General features: G+C 39.8%; 1 protein-coding gene across 1 annotated transcript; it reads left to right on the top strand.

Moving 5' to 3' along the window:
• The first annotated feature begins 5,175 nt into the window (after positions 1-5,175).
• LOC133440667 (zinc finger protein 260-like) lies at positions 5,176-19,297 on the top strand. The gene is made up of 4 exons (XM_061717989.1): positions 5,176-5,212; positions 5,308-5,373; positions 7,691-7,825; positions 17,197-19,297. The coding sequence occupies exons 1-4, from the start codon at positions 5,176-5,178 to the stop codon at positions 18,801-18,803; spliced, it is 1,845 nt and encodes a 614-aa protein (XP_061573973.1). The 3' UTR covers positions 18,804-19,297.
• The last annotated feature ends 384 nt before the right edge of the window (positions 19,298-19,681 follow it).

Raw genomic sequence — 19,681 nt, 5'->3', positions numbered from 1 at the left:
AGTCACGTGACACAGATACAGGAAAACGAACTGTAGTGGGCTGTCTCGTTTATTGAACGTCTCTGACACTACCTTTTAATATGTGTGCAGACGAGAAAAAATATATATATTCCAGCTGTGTTATGACCATCAAATATTATTGTCCATTTTGAGCATGATGTAATTTCCTTTTTGTAAGAGAGCGTTTAAATTGATGGTAACCTGAGCTAAATATTTCAGTCATCAAAATTTCCTGCAAGTTTTTTTTCAACTTGCTGAAATTGTTTAGATATTGTGGTCATAAATAAATGAATAACCAAAGTACCACCTGACTTGTTTGTGTTGGATCGAAAACTGTCTTGCTAGTATTTACATGTATGCATTTCTGTTAACATAGGGAATCAAACTCTGTACTCAGATTAAAGAAAAGCAAGTCTTGTTTATTCAACACCAGGTCAACCTCAAATTATGAATAAAAAAATGAAGAAAACTACATTTTGTCCACCATCTTCCCAAAAATGTCAATGAACTTAAATAACTGGTCATCCCTCTTCTTTTCCCTCTCCTCCTCCTTTTCATCCAGCTCCCTCAACCTCTTTTCTTGTATTTAGTCTTGAAGAAAGTCCAAAACTTCATTTGTCCTTTTTTTGGTTTTCTTCCCTCCGTTTGTTGGTCGCTCCCTGTTTGTAAAGGAAATAATAGGGCCGTTGAAAAATCATCACGGGACAACAGTTTTTGAATTTAAATCACCAGTGGGCTATGTATTTATACTTACAGGTGAACTTTCTTCTCGCAGTCGCACATGAATTATTTTCCTCCGCCCCCTGTTTTGTTTACATTCTCCCTGGTAACCTCCTTTTATGTCACAACGCAATGAACTGTGGGTAATTCCCTTTCCAAAAGTCTGCAGAGATGCTGAATTACGGTAATAGTCCATGGGCCAGAGCCCAAAATTGTTCTTGTCAGTACCACTCAAGGTGACCAAACTTCCTTAAAATTTTTGAAAATATCCACGTCTGTATATGATATTTTGGTAAGATAACCCTTCCTGAGTGGCAGCTGTATCATAGTTATCAGCTCATGAAGTTACCCACCCCCTTCAGAAAATTACATTTCAGATGTTGCTGTATATCCTGGTTTAGACTCATGTACAGGAAATCTGTCAATGTTGTCACAATATTGCTGTCACAATATTGTCTTTGGTATTAATATAAAGGGGACCTTTTAAGCATTCGTTCAAGCTAAAATGTAATACATTTCCTGAATCCTTATTAGTCTAGTAGGAAGGAGGGGTTCCCGAGCACCCGATGGACTCTTTTCTGAAACGTGTTTTTTTGGGATCCTTTAGGTGTTTGCTTACGATTTTTGCTTGTTGCCCGAAAAAAAATTGGTCCGAAAGTTCTTTTTTGGAACCCATTTAGAATTTTTGCCTGTTAAAATGGCAAAAACGCAGATTTCCATAACTTCTGAACCATAAATCCTAGAAAGACAAACAAACACACTTTTTCTCATAATATTGACACCAGGAATCCAATGGAAAGGTTACTGGGATGGTAGAACCACTCTTTATTAGGGAAAAATGAGCTTCAAGTAGTATTTTAGGGCAAAATTACCCAAAAACGCTTGAAAATGTTTTTTTCAATCAAGTGCATCTCCCTTTTGGAAATACCTGTTGGTGTATTGTTTACACCAAAAAAAGGCCCAATTAGTCCCCTTTCCAACGAGGTACAACTTGTAAGAAATCTCCATTTGTGGAATGAGTAATGAAGCAAAATGCGGGGGATGCAACCCATTTAGAATGCTTCGAATGTTCAGTAAAAGGGGCGTGTCTTCCCACTGTTAAGTGTTTAGAATGTTCAGAATTTGAAATCTCAAACCAACTGTAGCATCAACTGTCAACTGTCAAACACAAGTAAACTTGAACAAGGAGTGTAAGTATTTTCTGAATGTTTTATCATTTCTAATATAAGGTTATATCTTATCATTTTTGCTAATATAACATTATACATGGTTGTTTTTCTTATATTAGAGCCAGAGGTAATACATTCTTCAAAATAGCTTCATTTCTATTTGGTTAGCTGGACAAGCTAACCAATTAGCATGTTAGCTAGCTTTTTTCATTGAGGTTAGCTTTTAACTCTTACTGTTTTGCTTGTATTTTGTAGGTTTTAACTAACAGTAGGGTACGCTAAAAGAAATGTGACATACAGTAAGTTCGATTATCCAGGCCTTTTTTTTAATAATTTAGTCCAGTGGCACTAATTGTATTTTTTTATATTCTTTTTTTCTGTGCCCAGTGATGGATTAATAAAACATGAGAAGTGCAAAGAGACTGCATGATCAGACTTCTGATGTGTCTGAACCCCCACTAAAATTCCAATCATATACCTGTGTATTGCACACCCCAAGTCCATCGCCTGGGAACTTCATTTGCTTCAGTGCCTCCAAAAATGACCCCAAAGAAAAGTTGCATCACCTTCTTCAAATACGAGACAAGAGACAAGCTGAGCCAATCGACTCACCTTTTCGGATGAAGGCAATTTGTGATCTATTGCCAGAAACCCTAGATGGTGTCAACCTGGACAGTACTGGTTATCACAGGAACTGTTACTTAAATTTCACATCAAAGCTTGATCGACTAAAAAACAATTCACATCAGCTTGAAGTAACAGACAACAAGTACTCTCCCCGGAAGTCACACCCAGCCACAGGCTCTGCATTTCCAGTAGAATGTATATATTGTGACACAGATGAAAAGAAATTCAATGGAAAAATCCAAAGGACTGTCCCATTTACTTGGAAAAACAATGGTGCCGCATGGAAGCGCATTGAACCTATGGCTGAAGCTTTAGGGAAAAGCAGTCTGCTCCGCAAAGTGAAAAATGAAGACCTGTATGCGAAAGGGGCTCGCTATCATGTCACCTGCTGGAAAGCCTTACAAGTAGAGTACTTGAATAATTCTAAGAAGCTGACAAAGGAAGCCTCAGGTCAGAAACTGACCATCTCTGCGCACCTTAAAGCATACAACGTGGTGAGGGACCACATTAAAGAGCAGGTCATAGAACAAAACAAAGTCCTACAACTTCGCTACCTGCGCCACCTGTATATCCTTGAGCTCGAAAAGCAAAATAACCCTAACCCTGAATACAGAGGAGATAAACTTCTGAGTCGTCTGCAAGGTGATGAGGAGCTTAAGAAGCATTTAGCCTTTTCCAAAGTTCCTGTTAAGGACAAAGGAAACCTTGCCTTTTACTTGGTCCACTCTTCCCGTATTTCTGTGGAGGACGCCATGGCCTGTGCGTATCGACTTGGAACGGTGGACAGTGTAAAAGATGTAGCTCTCACCCTACGCAGCGTCATCAATAAGGCCTTCAAGTCCAGTGTTATGCCTTGGCCACCTACCGCAGATGACCTAAACAAGACAGCAGAAGAGGTGTTACCTGAAGAGCTAGACCGCTTCCTCAAACTTCTCTTCTCTGGAGACACTGTTTCTGATTGTGAGAAAACAAAGCGACTTGTTGTTTCAATTGGACAGGACCTGTGTAGAGCAGTGACAAATGGCGAGTGGAAACTTCCAAAACATGTGCTTTCATGTGCCACAGTCCGGCACTTGTACCGGAGCAGACAACTGACCACCATTCTGCAGAGATTAGGCCATTGCGAATCTTATGATTTTGGATTGGAGCTGGAGACAGCATTGGCTAAGGCTGTGGATGAAATGTCAACTTCCCTTACACCTTCTATCATCAGAGGAGATGGGAATGAGGTGTTCCATAGCGATATATAGGATATACCGGATACAGCATATAAAAACATGTTCAGTCACACAAATACCAAATATCCAGACGTAGTACACTTGTAGACTGTCTTTGAAAACTTGATCATTCTCCGCAGGAGGTATGAAGGACGCATCTGCAGGAAACTTAGGACCCACTCTGATACCAATGTGCAGTGGAGGGAGGGTCTCAGGTGTATCCAGTTTCAGACGACGTTCCATGGTCCTGTCATATTTAGGTAGTGTTCTCTCCTGGCAGCTTGTGGCACCCGGTTTTGTTTCCTGGATCATGATGCCGCCGGCACTGTTAACAACATTCGAACCATGGACATTTGTTGTGACTCTGTTCAGGTTGTCCCATTCGCTATGGAACACCTCATTCCCATCTCCTCTGATGATAGAAGGTGTAAGGGAAGTTGACATTTCATCCACAGCCTTAGCCAATGCTGTCTCCAGCTCCAATCCAAAATCCTAAGATTCGCATTGGCCTAATCTCTGCAGAATGGTGGTCAGTTGTCTGCTCCGGTACAAGTGCCGGACTGTGGCACATGAAAGCACATGTTTTGGAAGTTTCCACTCGCCATTTGTCACTGCTCTACACAGGTCCTGTCCAATTGAAACAACAAGTCGCTTTGTTTTCTCACAATCAGAAACAGTGTCTCCAGAGAAGAGAAGTTTGAGGAAGCGGTCTAGCTCTTCAGGTAACACCTCTTCTGCTGTCTTGTTTAGGTCATCTGCGGTAGGTGGCCAAGGCATAACACTGGACTTGAAGGCCTTATTGATGACGCTGCGTAGGGTGAGAGCTACATCTTTTACACTGTCCACCGTTCCAAGTCGATACGCACAGGCCATGGCGTCCTCCACAGAAATACGGGAAGAGTGGACCAAGTAAAAGGCAAGGTTTCCTTTGTCCTTAACAGGAACTTTGGAAAAGGCTAAATGCTTCTTAAGCTCCTCATCACCTTGCAGACGACTCAGAAGTTTATCTCCTCTGTATTCAGGGTTAGGGTTATTTTGCTTTTCGAGCTCAAGGATATACAGGTGGCGCAGGTAGCGAAGTTGTAGGACTTTGTTTTGTTCTATGACCTGCTCTTTAATGTGGTCCCTCACCACGTTGTATGCTTTAAGGTGCGCAGAGATGGTCAGTTTCTGACCTGAGGCTTCCTTTGTCAGCTTCTTAGAATTATTCAAGTACTCTACTTGTAAGGCTTTCCAGCAGGTGACATGATAGCGAGCCCCTTTCGCATACAGGTCTTCATTTTTCACTTTGCGGAGAAGACTGCTTTTCCCTAAAGCTTCAGCCATAGGTTCAATGCGCTTCCATGCGGCACCATTGTTTTTCCAAGTAAATGGGACAGTCCTTTGGATTTTTCCATTGAATTTCTTTTCATCTGTGTCACAATATATACATTCTACTGGAAATGCAGAGCCTGTGGCTGGGTGTGACTTCCGGGGAGAGTACTTGTTGTCTGTTACTTCAAGCTGATGTGAATTGTTTTTTAGTCGATCAAGCTTTGATGTGAAATTTAAGTAACAGTTCCTGTGATAACCAGTACTGTCCAGGTTGACACCATCTAGGGTTTCTGGCAATAGATCACAAATTGCCTTCATCCGAAAAGGTGAGTCGATTGGCTCAGCTTGTCTCTTGTCTCGTATTTGAAGAAGGTGATGCAACTTTTCTTTGGGGTCATTTTTGGAGGCACTGAAGCAAATGAAGTTCCCAGGCGATGGACTTGGGGTGTGCAATACACAGGTATATGATTGGAATTTTAGTGGGGGTTCAGACACATCAGAAGTCTGATCATGCAGTCTCTTTGCACTTCTCATGTTTTATTAATCCATCACTGGGCACAGAAAAAAAGAATATAAAAAAATACAATTAGTGCCACTGGACTAAATTATTAAAAAAAAGGCCTGGATAATCGAACTTACTGTATGTCACATTTCTTTTAGCGTACCCTACTGTTAGTTAAAACCTACAAAATACAAGCAAAACAGTAAGAGTTAAAAGCTAACCTCAATGAAAAAAGCTAGCTAACATGCTAATTGGTTAGCTTGTCCAGCTAACCAAATAGAAATGAAGCTATTTTGAAGAATGTATTACCTCTGGCTCTAATATAAGAAAAACAACCATGTATAATGTTATATTAGCAAAAATGATAAGATATAACCTTATATTAGAAATGATAAAACATTCAGAAAATACTTACACTCCTTGTTCAAGTTTACTTGTGTTTGACAGTTGACAGTTGATGCTACAGTTGGTTTGAGATTTCAAATTCTGAACATTCTAAACACTTAACAGTGGGAAGACACGCCCCTTTTACTGAACATTCGAAGCATTCTAAATGGGTTGCATCCCCCGCATTTTGCTTCATTACTCATTCCACAAATGGAGATTTCTTACAAGTTGTACCTCGTTGGAAAGGGGACTAATTGGGCCTTTTTTTGGTGTAAACAATACACCAACAGGTATTTCCAAAAGGGAGATGCACTTGATTGAAAAAAACATTTTCAAGCGTTTTTGGGTAATTTTGCCCTAAAATACTACTTGAAGCTCATTTTTCCCTAATAAAGAGTGGTTCTACCATCCCAGTAACCTTTCCATTGGATTCCTGGTGTCAATATTATGAGAAAAAGTGTGTTTGTTTGTCTTTCTAGGATTTATGGTTCAGAAGTTATGGAAATCTGCGTTTTTGCCATTTTAACAGGCAAAAATTCTAAATGGGTTCCAAAAAAGAACTTTCGGACCAATTTTTTTTCAGGCAACAAGCAAAAATCGTAAGCAAACACCTAAAGGATCCCAAAAAAACACGTTTCAGAAAAGAGTCCATCGGGTGCTCGGGAACCCCTCCTTCCTACTAGACTATATGGTCCTGTGAGTATTCCAATTTTTGTATTTTGTGTCTCTGTTGTTCCTAGATGACACAGGAATAAAAGATAGTATATCATTTAGGTGAAAATTGTGTAAAAAATGTGTGTTGTTTATAGTTTAAAGAGCTGCAGTAACCTCGATGTTGGTCAGAAAGATTCACATCTTAGCTTGAATGAATGCCTAAAAGGTCCCCTTTAAAATAATACTAAAGACAATATTGTGAAACATTGACAGATATCCTGTACATGAATCTAAACCAGGATATGCACCAGCATCTAAAATGTAATTTTCTGAACTTCATGAGCTGATAACTATGATACAGCTGCCACTCAGGAAGGTTATCATACCAAAATATCATCTACAGACATGGATCTTTTCAAAAATTATAAGCAAGTTTGGTCACCTTGAGTGGTGATGATATCTGGTCTGGCCCTGGTCTTGTGAGCAGTAAGGGCTCAAAATGTCTGCTGGGAGCCCTCGCCATGGATGTATTATTTAACGGTGTCGTGTCAAAAAGTGATTGCCTGCCAGAATCTGATTTCTCCCCTGAAAATGGGTCTTTTTACTTGCCAAAAACTGATTGAAGGCCAAATACAATTAATGAAAGGTTGTTTCTACCTAGATATGATTTGATCTCATTCTTGAGCTTCATAATACAAACACTAGAGCTCACAGGATTGCTCTTAACTCTTTTAAAGGACCATTACAACACAAAATAGGCATTTTCACCTGCCAAAAAATGATTGAAGGCCAAATACAGTTAATGAAAAGTTGTTTCTGCCTAAATATGACTGCTGTGCGCTGTAAATAATAATAATATTATATTATTAGTAATAATAAAAGTAGTACTCCTGCTCCCGCGGCCAGAAATCAGATTCTGGCAGGCAATCACTTTTTGGCACGACACCGGAACTCTAGATTGTAACACCCGGCGGAAGGTCGGAACGGACGGAACGGAACACATGAGCAGTGATTCCTTTGAGGAGGACGGTTCTGTTGTTTCCTTTCTTTTTCCTCTTCAACAATGTCTAAGGTGAATCATCTGAGAGAGTTTATCGGTCAGCGACTAACAGCAGCTGCTGTAGAGATATTGTCAGTGTTTGAAAAAACCATCTTGGAGTATGAAGAAGAGCTCGACCGTCAGCGCAGACTGTTGGACCTCGCCTGGAAACCTGAAATCAGACTCCACAGAGTCGGTACGTAACCCTGGAAAGTTGAATGAATGAACACTTGAGTATGACTTTGTGTTTTGTTTTTGTAAAATTTTATTGAAAGTATAAACAATGTACTACAAGCAGACATTTCAGTTCACAACCTGTGCAACATCAGCAGCACAGTCATGCATCATCATCAAAAACAAGAAAATTAGAAAAAATTAAATTAAATAAAGAAAAAGATAAATAGAAACATAAAAGAAACAAAACCTTGGTGTGACAGACCTTATAATATTTCGCATAAAATGAAAATTATATTTATGACAGCTTAATGGTTAAAAATCTCAGAATGGATATCCATCATTGATATACATTTTTTATTTGTGATTAATTTAAGAGACTTGAGATAATAATCAACTTCAATCAAAAACAATTTAAATAATGGAAAAGAGTTTTGGAATTTACATTTATGGATGTGAAATGTTCCTAATAAAATATAAAGATTGACAATAGTGCATAACTTCTTTTCTTTGAAATCAAAATAAGTCAGAATCAGAATACTTTATTGTCAGTGTACTGTACCTGGGTACAGTGAGATTTGAAGCAGCATCACCTCTCCAGTGCAAGACAAATAGCAGTAGTGCAAACAATAAGAAATATGAAGCAATAAGAAATATAGGAAATACAATTAATAAAAAAAATATAAAAAAGGTTAAGGTGCATTTGAATCGTTTTTTTTTTTTTTTTTTTTTTTACAGATGACAGTATATACATATGTAGGAATATTGCACAGAGTCCGGGAGAAGTATTGCACAGTTAAAAAAGACAGTAACGAGTAACTAAGTAACTAGCTCTCAAGTTTTCTCCAAAATGTGCTGCTATAAGAGCAACCATAAAACAAGTGAGTTACAGTTTCAGGTTCAGTTTTGCAGAAGGTACATTTGTTATCCATGTCAAGGAATTTTGAGATATATGTGTTAGATGGTTATGTAGCATTTTTAAATGTAGTCCTCTGATTTTGTTTGTAACACAGATTTTGAAAGGAACAAGCAGCGCCTTGTGCCAATTAATATCAATAAAAATAACATTGTGGTGTTATTTTCCTCGCATTGTAAAAACATTCTCTGATTTGTTTATTAGTACACCTTTTACACAAAACATCAATACCATGGATATAAAGAGTATTAATAGTTGTAGTTGTTTTTTTATAGCTTTTCATTAATTCTACTATTCCGCCTGGAATGGAGTTTATTACTAAGTTAAATTCTCTAAATTTGATTGGGAATGCTTTTTGTGAGAGAAAATCTTCATAACTAAGTAGTTGACCATTAGGGTTAAATAAGTGTTTTTATATAAATTATATTTTTGTCAATCCAATTTTGTAAATAGAGTGATTTGTTCCTTTTATTAATGCATTCATTGTTCCAAATGATAGATTTATGTGGAGAAAAGTTATGCTAACAGAGCTTGTTGATAAAATTCTTAACTGGTAACCTTAAGATACTGTAATTACATGACAATAAGAACTGAAGACCTCCAACACTCTTGAATATGTTTATGAATTAAATACCATAATGAATCTGGAGCTTTTAAGAATTCTTTTAGCCATTTCACCTTAAATGTATAATTTAAATCCCTAAAGTCCAGTAGATCAAAACCACCTTTGGCTTTAGATTCAGAAAGCAAGGCTTTTTTTCAGATGATGGTGCTTATTCTTCCATACAAAGTTGACAAACATATTGTTAATATCTTTATATGTAGAATCGCGAACATTAAGAGAAAGTGCTTTAAACAAATCTAGAAACACGTTCAGCTTTAGTTAAAAGGACTCTTCCTAAGATCGATAAGTCTCTGAAGCCATAAGTTCAAAATAGTTTTCGTTTTTCTTATTTTGGGGGAGAAGTTAAGTTGTTGGCGCTCCATTACATTCTTACAGACATGAATACCGAGATATCTAACACATTTTTTAACAGTGATATTATATAAAGTTTTAACATCCGTTTGGAAGAGACATAAAATTTCACATTTAGATTTATTTAGTTTTAACCCAGAAGCAGCTGAGAATTCATCTATTAATGAAATAGCATTTTCAATCTGATGTTTGTCCTTTAAGAATAATGCTTTGTCATCAGCTAATTGGGTCTGATTTCCTTGCCTAAAATAGATAAACCTTTAATTACCGGATTATTTAAGATATATAACAAAAGTAATTCAACCACGATTAAAAATAAGAAGGGTGGAATCGGGCAACCTTGATGTACAGATCTCAGGACTGGAAATCTTTTGGTAGTGTTTGGATATAGTCTGACACAACTGTCAATATCTTTATAAAACATTTCGATAGTTGATACAAAACGTTGACCAAAACCAAAAGTTTGGAGTGCTTTCAATGAAAAATGATGTTCTACCATATTGAAAGCTTTATCACAATCAATAAACACTATAAGGGAGTCATTATTAATGTATTCAAAGTAGTCTAATGAATCAAGAACAAGTCTTATGTTTGAACTGATATGACGGTTGGACATAAATCCAGATTGCGTTTCAGCTATAATCTCTCCAAGATCTTTTTTTATCCTTCTAGCATATACCAATGAGATAATCTTGTAATCTATATTCAAGAGTGTAATAGGTCTCCATTTTTCTATCATTAAGTGATCATTTTCAGGTTTAGGGATTAGGGTTATAATACCCTGTTTCATACTTGTGGACATTTCTTTTCTATCAAGACATTCCTTAAATAATTCCAATAAAGGATCTACAATGATAACCCAAAAACGTAAATAAAATTCTACCGAGAGTCCATCGTGTCCTTGGGATTTGCCTTTTTTCATTAAGTGGATTGCCTCTGATATTTCAGGTTTTGTGATGGGCTGTTCACAATTTGTTTTAAAATGCTCTGAGATAGTGGGTGTACATTTTTTTATTGATTCAATAAATCTATCACAATCATTGATATTAGAATTTGACTTGTATATATTACTGTAAAATGAACCAACATATTTTGAGATGTCCAAATGATTAGTGATTATATTATCATTAATCTTAAAGGAGCTGTATGTAAGAGCAATAATAAAACGAATCATAAAATGACCCCGATATGTCAACAGACATTTAAAAATCATGTTCATTTCAAATACTTATGTCACTGACAACAGCACTCAAGCCAGGATATTCCAGTTTAAAAAGAGGAGTTGCAGCCCTCAACTGATGTTTATGTTGTCATTTTTTGTTTTGGCCTGAAGCTCCACCCTCCACCTATCTCCCAATCACCAAGTCAGTATTGTTTCTGAAGCTCCACCCTCCACCTATCTCCCAATCACCAAGTCAGTATTGTTTCTGAAGCTCCACCCTCCACCTATCTCCCAATCACCAAGTCAGTATTGTTTCGGCATCCGGGTTGCCAGCTCGGCTCTAATTATCGCAGCCATGGCAGCCTACGTTCCTGCTGCATTCTGCAGCCTACCTGGCAACCTCTGGTCGGGGGGAGGAGAGGGAGGGTACACGCCGCTCAACAATATTTTGAAAGTGACTGCAGTACCAGTTTTGGCCATTTCTTACAGACGGCTCCTTTAAGTGCAGAAATATTGTTTCTCTTTTGGTTTCGTTTCTCAAGAGAAAAAAAGTAGCTAGAATTTCTTTCACCTAGTTCCAACCATTTTGCTCTTGATTTTATGAAAGCCCCTTTAGCCATTTTAATATATGCATCGTCTATTTCCTCTTTTAGTTTTTTCAATTTAACTTCCTCATCCTCTGATAGATTATCTTTCTTCATTAATATGTTTAATTCATTCATGATACTGATTTCTTTAGCAGCATAATTTTTTTTCAATTTCTTTACTTTGTCTCATTGCTACTTCTCTTATTTTAAATTTAAAATATTCCCATTTCTGAGTGTGATTCATTTTGGTATCCCTAAATATCTGTTCCTCTGTTTTTTTCACAATGTTACAAAATGCATCGTCATCTAATAAATTATTATTTAGCTTCCAGAAACCACGTAAATTTCTTTGTTTTTGTTTAGTGCCTACTAAATTATTTGTAATAATTTTGTGATCAGATAATGGAGCAAAAATCATGAGAGCATTCCGGAACAAACTGCAAACATGAAGGTGATCTTAACCACAAGTCAATTCTTGATTGTATCTGTTTGCATTACTCCAGGTAAATTCCTTTAAAGCGACACTACGTAACTTTTCCACCTTAATCTAATATTTCCAGAGTCATTGTGATGGTACATCAACTTCCAACAGGTTTAATGAACCTCTGTCATGGTCTGAGGGGTCTGTATCGCCTTCACTGGCACTATGTAACTTTGAGGAGCATGGTAGGAACCCTGCCACACTAAAAAACTACAAATCTTTACGACTTTGACTGCTTTATGGCACACGTCACTTCCCCCTCCTTCCCGATTCGCAGTCGAGACGAAAATGGGCGGGGCTTGGAGCGCAGCTCCGCAGAAGCTGGTAACCCGTTGCTGTGTTGTGGATGCAGCAGCTCCACACAACAGACGTGGGGAAAAGATCGCTAATGGTTTAACTTTTCAACGGTTTCCTGCTCGGAGGCAGAACCACGCAGGCCAAGTATCTGATATAACAAAGTAAAAGAGTGAAAGAGTCGTCCGCTTGCTTGGATCGCAGCTGTAACGACCAAACACCTTCCACACAGTAAAGCCTGAATTATGGTTCTGCGTTAAATCGACGCAGACCTACGGCGTAGGGTACGTGGCGACGCGCCACGTACGGTGCGCGTCGCCGCGTACCCTACGCTGTAGGCTCTGCATCGATTTAACGCAGAACCATAAATCAGCCTTAAACCACAAACACTCACACATACCGGGTCGGAACAAAACACGGGTTTTATTCCCCACTTCTCCAGCTAAACGCAGTTGCTGGCCAGCTCTCTGCGGTGCAATTAACCCCAATCTTCAGATAAAACTAGTTTGTTGAGGAAAATATATTAACTCTTATTTGTAGCTGCAGAGGAAAAAAATAATCTCACGAGGAAAACAAAAATATTGCTCACGCCTCGGAGCCTCTTCACCATAATATAGCAGTCAAAAAAAAAGAAAAGAGAAGTAAGAGGGATACAAAACATGTACTGTATGTTGTACTATTATACAAATTTATTGAAACACATGGCGAGTCAAACATTTACCAAAGCAGCTGCCAAACACTCCTAAACAAGGTAGCTGGAGACGTGGGTTGTGCAGAACTGCGGCAGTAATCCCTTATAAAGAGTGGCGCTCCGACCAGGAGCTTCATTCTTTAGTAGGGATTTCATATGGATCCAAAACGTTAATAATCATTATTTTCTCCATATACCGCTTCCTTGTTTAAGGTGTCCCGGTAAATTCCAGTTCCTTTCCAGCAGTTTAACATCTTTTTTTTGCGTTCCGTCTGTTCACTTGGTGAAACAGAAAAGCGTCCCGTCTTCTCTCAAAACAAATGCACGCGACGGGACAGGAGTTTTCCGGCAGTACGCGCTGGTGCTCATGGGAAACGTAGTGTTCTTTCTGGTAAAACAATACCGCTTTTGTCCAAAAGATGCCGCCAAACTCAGAAAAGCTGAAAGTTACGTTGTGCTGCTTTAAGTCAGAAGTTAAGTATCGCCACACATCTATAACTGAAAGTTGTTCACAGATAAATGCAGTGCTTTTAAATCTTGAGTGTTGGATTGTTCTTACCGGTAATCTATCTACAAGATCGTCTGGAGCATCACTATAATCTCCCTCAAAAATCAATTGTGCTTCCTTGTATTTTAATTTAAGAGCTTCAAGTTTTTTACATAGTTGTGTACACATAGTTTTGGCCAGAGTTGTGTTGCTGTAATTATACAAAGTACAAACTATAAAGAAGGTATTATCCAATTTTAAAACCAAAATAATCCACTTACCCTCATCTGAAGATAATGACTCAGTAATATCACCTTAAATGTATTAAGAAGAATGGCTACACCTGCTGATTGTTGAGAGGCATGACAAAAATAACATTGATCACCCCACTGTGTTTTCCAGAATTTCACATCATTATCACTTGAATGAAGTCAGCATTTTTCCGTCTACAGAACATAAAAATAGATTTTCTTTTGGTGCTGTCACGGTCACGGATACCTCTGACATTAAGGGATACTATTTTTAAGTAACTAAAATGGAAGTCTGCCATGAAAGAAATACTAATAAAAAAGGATAAAGTGAACTGGATGTCTGTTAAGATAACTAGGAACTTGTAAAGTGCTAAGATATAAACACTAATGGAAGATACTCTCAAGAATATAACTCTTTTTTTTTTTCAAATGAAGTGAAATTGCTTATTTAAATAGGTCAATTATACCACTGTAGGAAGTAGACTGTTAACTACTCGTCACATAAATTATATTAATTTTAACATAAATGAATCATATTATGTGATCGTGTTGTACAGTGGACAACAAGTGCCTTAGTAGGAATATATATTTTAAACAAGGGTATTAACATGTTACCCAATAAATCTGAAATTTAAACAAGTACCCATACCCAGAAAATGACCCCCGAGCAGTTATTACATAAACAATGGCAGGTAAAAACTCCCCTAGTGGGAGAAAAACCTTAAGCCAAACAGTGGCAAGGAAAAACTCCCCTTTAGGAGGGAAGAAACCTTGAGCAGGACCAGGCTCATAAGGGGGGACCCTCCTGCCGAGGTCCAGACTGGTGGGTCAGGGACGGCAACAGCACAGCAGGCAGGTGGAAGCAGCAACGGGATGACCAGGGGTGGGGACCGCAGGCCAGCACGCAGCTCCCGAAGCTCCGGCCCAATCAGCAAGTCCCAGGTTGGGGTGCAGGGTCGGGGAAGGGTTGAGGGGAAGGGGTCAGGGAAAGACTTGTGCTCCGTAATGCAAGCTACAAGCCACCCACGACCACCTGCAGGTTCCGGTGTCCGGCAAAGGATGCTGCAACATGGAGAAAAGGGAGGAGAAGAGGGGGCCAGCACAAGAAACTACAGGAGCGACTCTGACACACTAAAGTTTACACTACCTAGATATTTACCAACACCAGCTAGATGTTTACTAAACACTAATTATAGGCTTTACTAAACAGAAATGTTTTAAGTTTAGTTTTAAAGGTGGAGGTGGTGTCAGCCTCCTTAACCCAGATTGGAAGTTGGTTCCATAGTAGTGGTGCCTGATAGCAGAACGCTCGCCCTCCAAATCTACATTTAGATACTCTAGGAACTACGAGTAAACCTGCACTCTGAGAACGGAGAGCTCTGACAGGAACATAAGGCACTATCAGGTCTTGCAAATAATGCGGAGCTAAGCCGTTTTGGGCTTTATACGCAAGTAATAAAATTTTAAATTGGATTCTGAATTTTACGGGTAACCAATGGAGCGACGCTAACACTGGAGAGACGTGGTCTCTCCTGCTAATTCCTGTCAGTACTCGTGCTGCTGCATTTTGGATCAGCTGGAGCCTATTCAGCAAATTACTTGGACATCCTGCTAACAACACATTACAGTAATCTAGTCTAGAAGATACAAACGCATGAACTAGTTTTTCTGCATCACTCTGCGAGAGGATTTTCCTAATCTTTGCAATATTACGGAGATGGAAAAAGGCTATTTTACAAACCTGATTGACATATGGTTTAAACGACAAATCCTGATCGAAAATAACACCAAGGTTTCTCACAGTTGCACTGGAAGCCATCGCAACACCATCTAATCCCTTCCTAAGTTTTACACAGCCTAAGCACCGGCTCCTGGCTCTCAAAACTGGTGCTACTGTAGCACCAGTTTTGAGCTGGGCCAGGTCTAGAACCACTTTACGTCGGGGGCTGGGGACGGGGCTGGGGACGGTGTTACTAAACAACCAAAGCAGAATAAACACGGAAGAGCGCCGTTTTTAAACAACGGAGCGTTGAAGACGGCGGTTAAGTTAGCAGACTCTTTTATTATTACATCCATTTATTTAATAATGGATGTATTGATCATTGATCAGGCTCGGAGGATGGGGATTTCAATGGGTTTGATTAATGTAATAACTTAAATAAAGCACAATCAAACTAAGTTTTGCTCCCGCTCTATTTTTAAATACCACACTTGTATGCTTGTGTGTGTGTGTGTGGTTGTTAGCCTTCCTGTTTGAATACGAGGTGACTAAAGGCTGATTTATGGTTCTGCGTTTCACCAACGCAGAGCCTACGGCGTAGGGTACGCGTCGATTTAACGCAGAACCGTAAATCAGGCTTTAAGATCCGTGTAACTGAATGCCAGGCTTATACTCCTCCCCTGCTACACGTCATTCAGGGAGCTCCCTATCCTTATCAAAAATTCCAATATTGCACCTTTAGAGGTACTTGGAATACATGTAATCATTAGCCAGTTAGCAGATGACACTACTATCTTCACGAAACAATTATCTGAAGTCCCAAAAATATTGCATAATATTGATATTTTCTCCAAAGCCTCAGGGCTGAAATTAAATTTGAACAAATGTGAGTTAATGCCAATTCACCAGTCACTTATCAGAGGCATCCCTATAAAATCTGTTGTCAAATATCTTGGCATTTCCATCTCTAAACATTCAGCACAACGTGAAAATAAAAATGTCTGGAGGGTAATTAATGAATGCCAAAACAAACTTAACTCCTGGTTATTAAGAGACATCAGTTTATTAGGTCGTATCTTCTTAACCAAAATGGAAAGTCTCTCCAGATGTATTTATCCAGCAAACTCGTCGTCTGTTCCCAATAACGTAATCAAAAAGATTAATCGGGTTAACTTTGATTAAATCTGGAGAAGAAAAAATTAATTACATTATGAAAACTGAACTGACCAAAGAATTCAAAGATGTAAGCTTGTAAGTTATAGATGTAAGCTATAGATTTTGATTTTATTAATGGAAAGCCTAAAAAAGGAACTGGTTGAAATCTTTTCTACACAATAAGAGCTTTTGGTATCATATCCCCAGAGTAATTTTGAATAAACTGGGAGGCATTGAACTGTTAATAAGATGCAACTTTACCGTTCAAATTTCATGCTTTAGACTTAATCGTTTATTTTGTAAAAAAGATGCAGGTCACAGTGGCTCCGTGTAAGATGTGAGATGACTGGCAAAAAACGCAATCGTTGGAGGATGCTCATATAGGAGTTCATATGCAGGACTTGTAGTATGACGCGGAAGAAGCTATTTCTAGAACAACAACTTTATTCTTCAACTGTCTCGATACCAACGCACTAACACAAGAGTACAGTCACAGTGCTGCCTAATGGTCACACAGAGTAATGCACTTGTTTTCAAATACTACATAGATGAAGGGGAAGACCGAAGGTTCAGGACAAAGTTTAAACCTCACAAATACAACCAATCAATCAACACTGGGAAGCAATTTTGACTTGTTAAAATCCTATCTTTTTGTCCCTTTTTGTAATTCCAGAACTCCCACGAGAGAATGTTTGTAAGGTGGAGGAGGACGGGGTTTTCAGTGACCAGCACCTCGATAACCTGGAGAGGAGCTGCAGCCCGGACCAGGAGGAACCAGAGAGGAGCTGCAGCCCGGACCAGGAGGAACCAGAGAGGAGCTGCAGCCCGGACCAGGAGGAACCAGGGCATCCACAGACTCCAGAACTGGAGGAAGACTCCAGTCGTCAGGAGATCAAGCACGAGGACGTAGAGGTGGATGTCTCATTGGTCAATGTCGCTGATGTGAAAGTTGAAAATGGTGAACCAGGACCAAACTGTGGCCAGCTGCCGTTGCACACTTCTCCTGAAGCCCAAATCAAGGATGAGGAAGGAACTGAAAGTTTACGCTCAGACTCCAGTAAAACTGCAGATGAGAATACATCTGACCACGAATATGTCCCGTCAGACAGCAACTGTAAATCAAGGCTGACCAGGACCCACACGAGGAAGAAGGCGTTTTCTTGCAGCACCTGCAGTAAAAAGTTCAGTTCAAGTCGTTATTTAAAGAATCACGTGAGGATCCACACTGGCGAGAGGCCGTACCTGTGCAACACCTGCGGAAAATCGTTTAGTGAATCAAAAACATTCAAGCAGCATAAAATGATACACACGGGCGAGAAGCCCTACGTCTGCAAAACATGTGGAAAACGTTACAGGCAAAAACCCCACCTGGTGCTTCACTTGAGGATCCACACGGGTGAGATGCCCTACATCTGCAAAACATGTGGAAAAGGTTACAGGCAAAATTCCCACCTGGTGGTTCACTCGAGGACCCACACTGGCGAAAGGCCGTACCTTTGCAACACCTGCGGAAAGACCTTTGCTGTATCAACACTTCTTAAACGCCACATAACCACGCACACGGGCGAGAAACCCTACATCTGCAAAACATGTGGAAAGAGTTACAGGCAACGTGCCCACCTGGTGGTTCACTCGAGGATCCACACCGGCGAAAGGCCGTACCTTTGCAACACCTGTGGAAAAACCTTTATTGATTCATCAGCTCTTAAAAGCCACATAAACACGCACACAGGCGAGAAGCCCTACATCTGCAAAACGTGTGGAAAAGGTTTCGCACAACGTTCCAACCTCGTGGTTCACTTGAGGACCCACACCGATGAATGTTCATACCTGTGCAACACCTGCGGAGAACCCTTTCCTAATTTTTCAGATCTTAACCAGCATCTAACCACGCACGCCGGTGAATGTCCGTACATTTGCAGCACCTGCGGAGAATCCTTTCCTAATTTTTCAGATCTTAACCAGCACCTAACCACGCACGCCGGCGAGAAGCTATATTTGTGCGAGACGTGCAACGAAGGTTTTGATTCCATAATTGATTTGCTGAGTCACATGAAAAGTCACCCGGAGGAGCAGCTGTCCAATCCTGTCTGGCCCACAGAAGAAGAACCCGCAGAAGTCCAACCACCACCTCCGGAGGAGCAGCTGTCCACTCCTGTCTGGCCCACAGAAGAAGAACCCGCAGAAGTCCAACCACCACCTCCTGTGGCTGATGAGCCTAATCCCCTCCCCACAATGGTTGCAGGATCAACCCGGATTTATGCTTCTCCGTCAACTTGACGCAGAGAGAACGATGTGGTTGTGTACTTTTTTTAAAGTTCTGCCTTGAGTTTGTTTAAATCCCTGTTCCTTCTTAAAATCATATAATTTGTTGCTGTTGGTAACTTGCCGTCTCCACGGTGCAAATAAAGAGCTGTTAGTATGTGCTGAACTTTCTTTATACGTGACAGTTTATTTCGTTCATCTACAAAGCCTCTCTCACACGTCCTTTTTTCCCGTCTGTTTCTTCACTCACATTCTCTTTGTAAAATTAATCTGCAGCTCCATGTTGTTAAACTCTCCATCTACACCATTTTGAGGTTATATATTGTGACGTCATACATAGTTCGCTAAAAACTGTAAAAGGCTTTATGCATTTTGTAATCTGTAATCTGTAAGTAATTTCATTTTTGTAAGAGCGTGTAAACTGATGGTATCCTGAGTTAAATATACCAGCTGTGCCTCCCGCCCTCATCTCCCCTCTGTGGGGTTGCTGGTGGCCTGGGTTCCGGGTTCTTCCTTGTCGGCCTCTGGTCTCGCGGGTGGCGGGGTTGCTCCCACCACACACACACACACACACACACACACACACACACACACACACACACACACACACACACACACACACACACACACACACACACACACACACACACACACACACACACACACACACACACACACACACACACACACACACACACACACACACACACACACACACACGTGTGTGTGTGTATATATATATATTCATACATACACACACATAGCCACACATATACATACATACACACACAAATAGTCATATACATACACGCACACACACACATAGACGTACACACAGGCTTGTTCACCTGCACGCTTGCTCTGTAGTTTTTGGGGTTAGTTAGTCGCGGTAG

Source organism: Cololabis saira, chromosome 3 (genome assembly GCF_033807715.1).
Source record: "Cololabis saira isolate AMF1-May2022 chromosome 3, fColSai1.1, whole genome shotgun sequence".
Classification (NCBI taxonomy): domain Eukaryota; kingdom Metazoa; phylum Chordata; class Actinopteri; order Beloniformes; family Belonidae; genus Cololabis; species Cololabis saira.
This window is presented reverse-complemented; position numbering and strand designations above follow the sequence as displayed.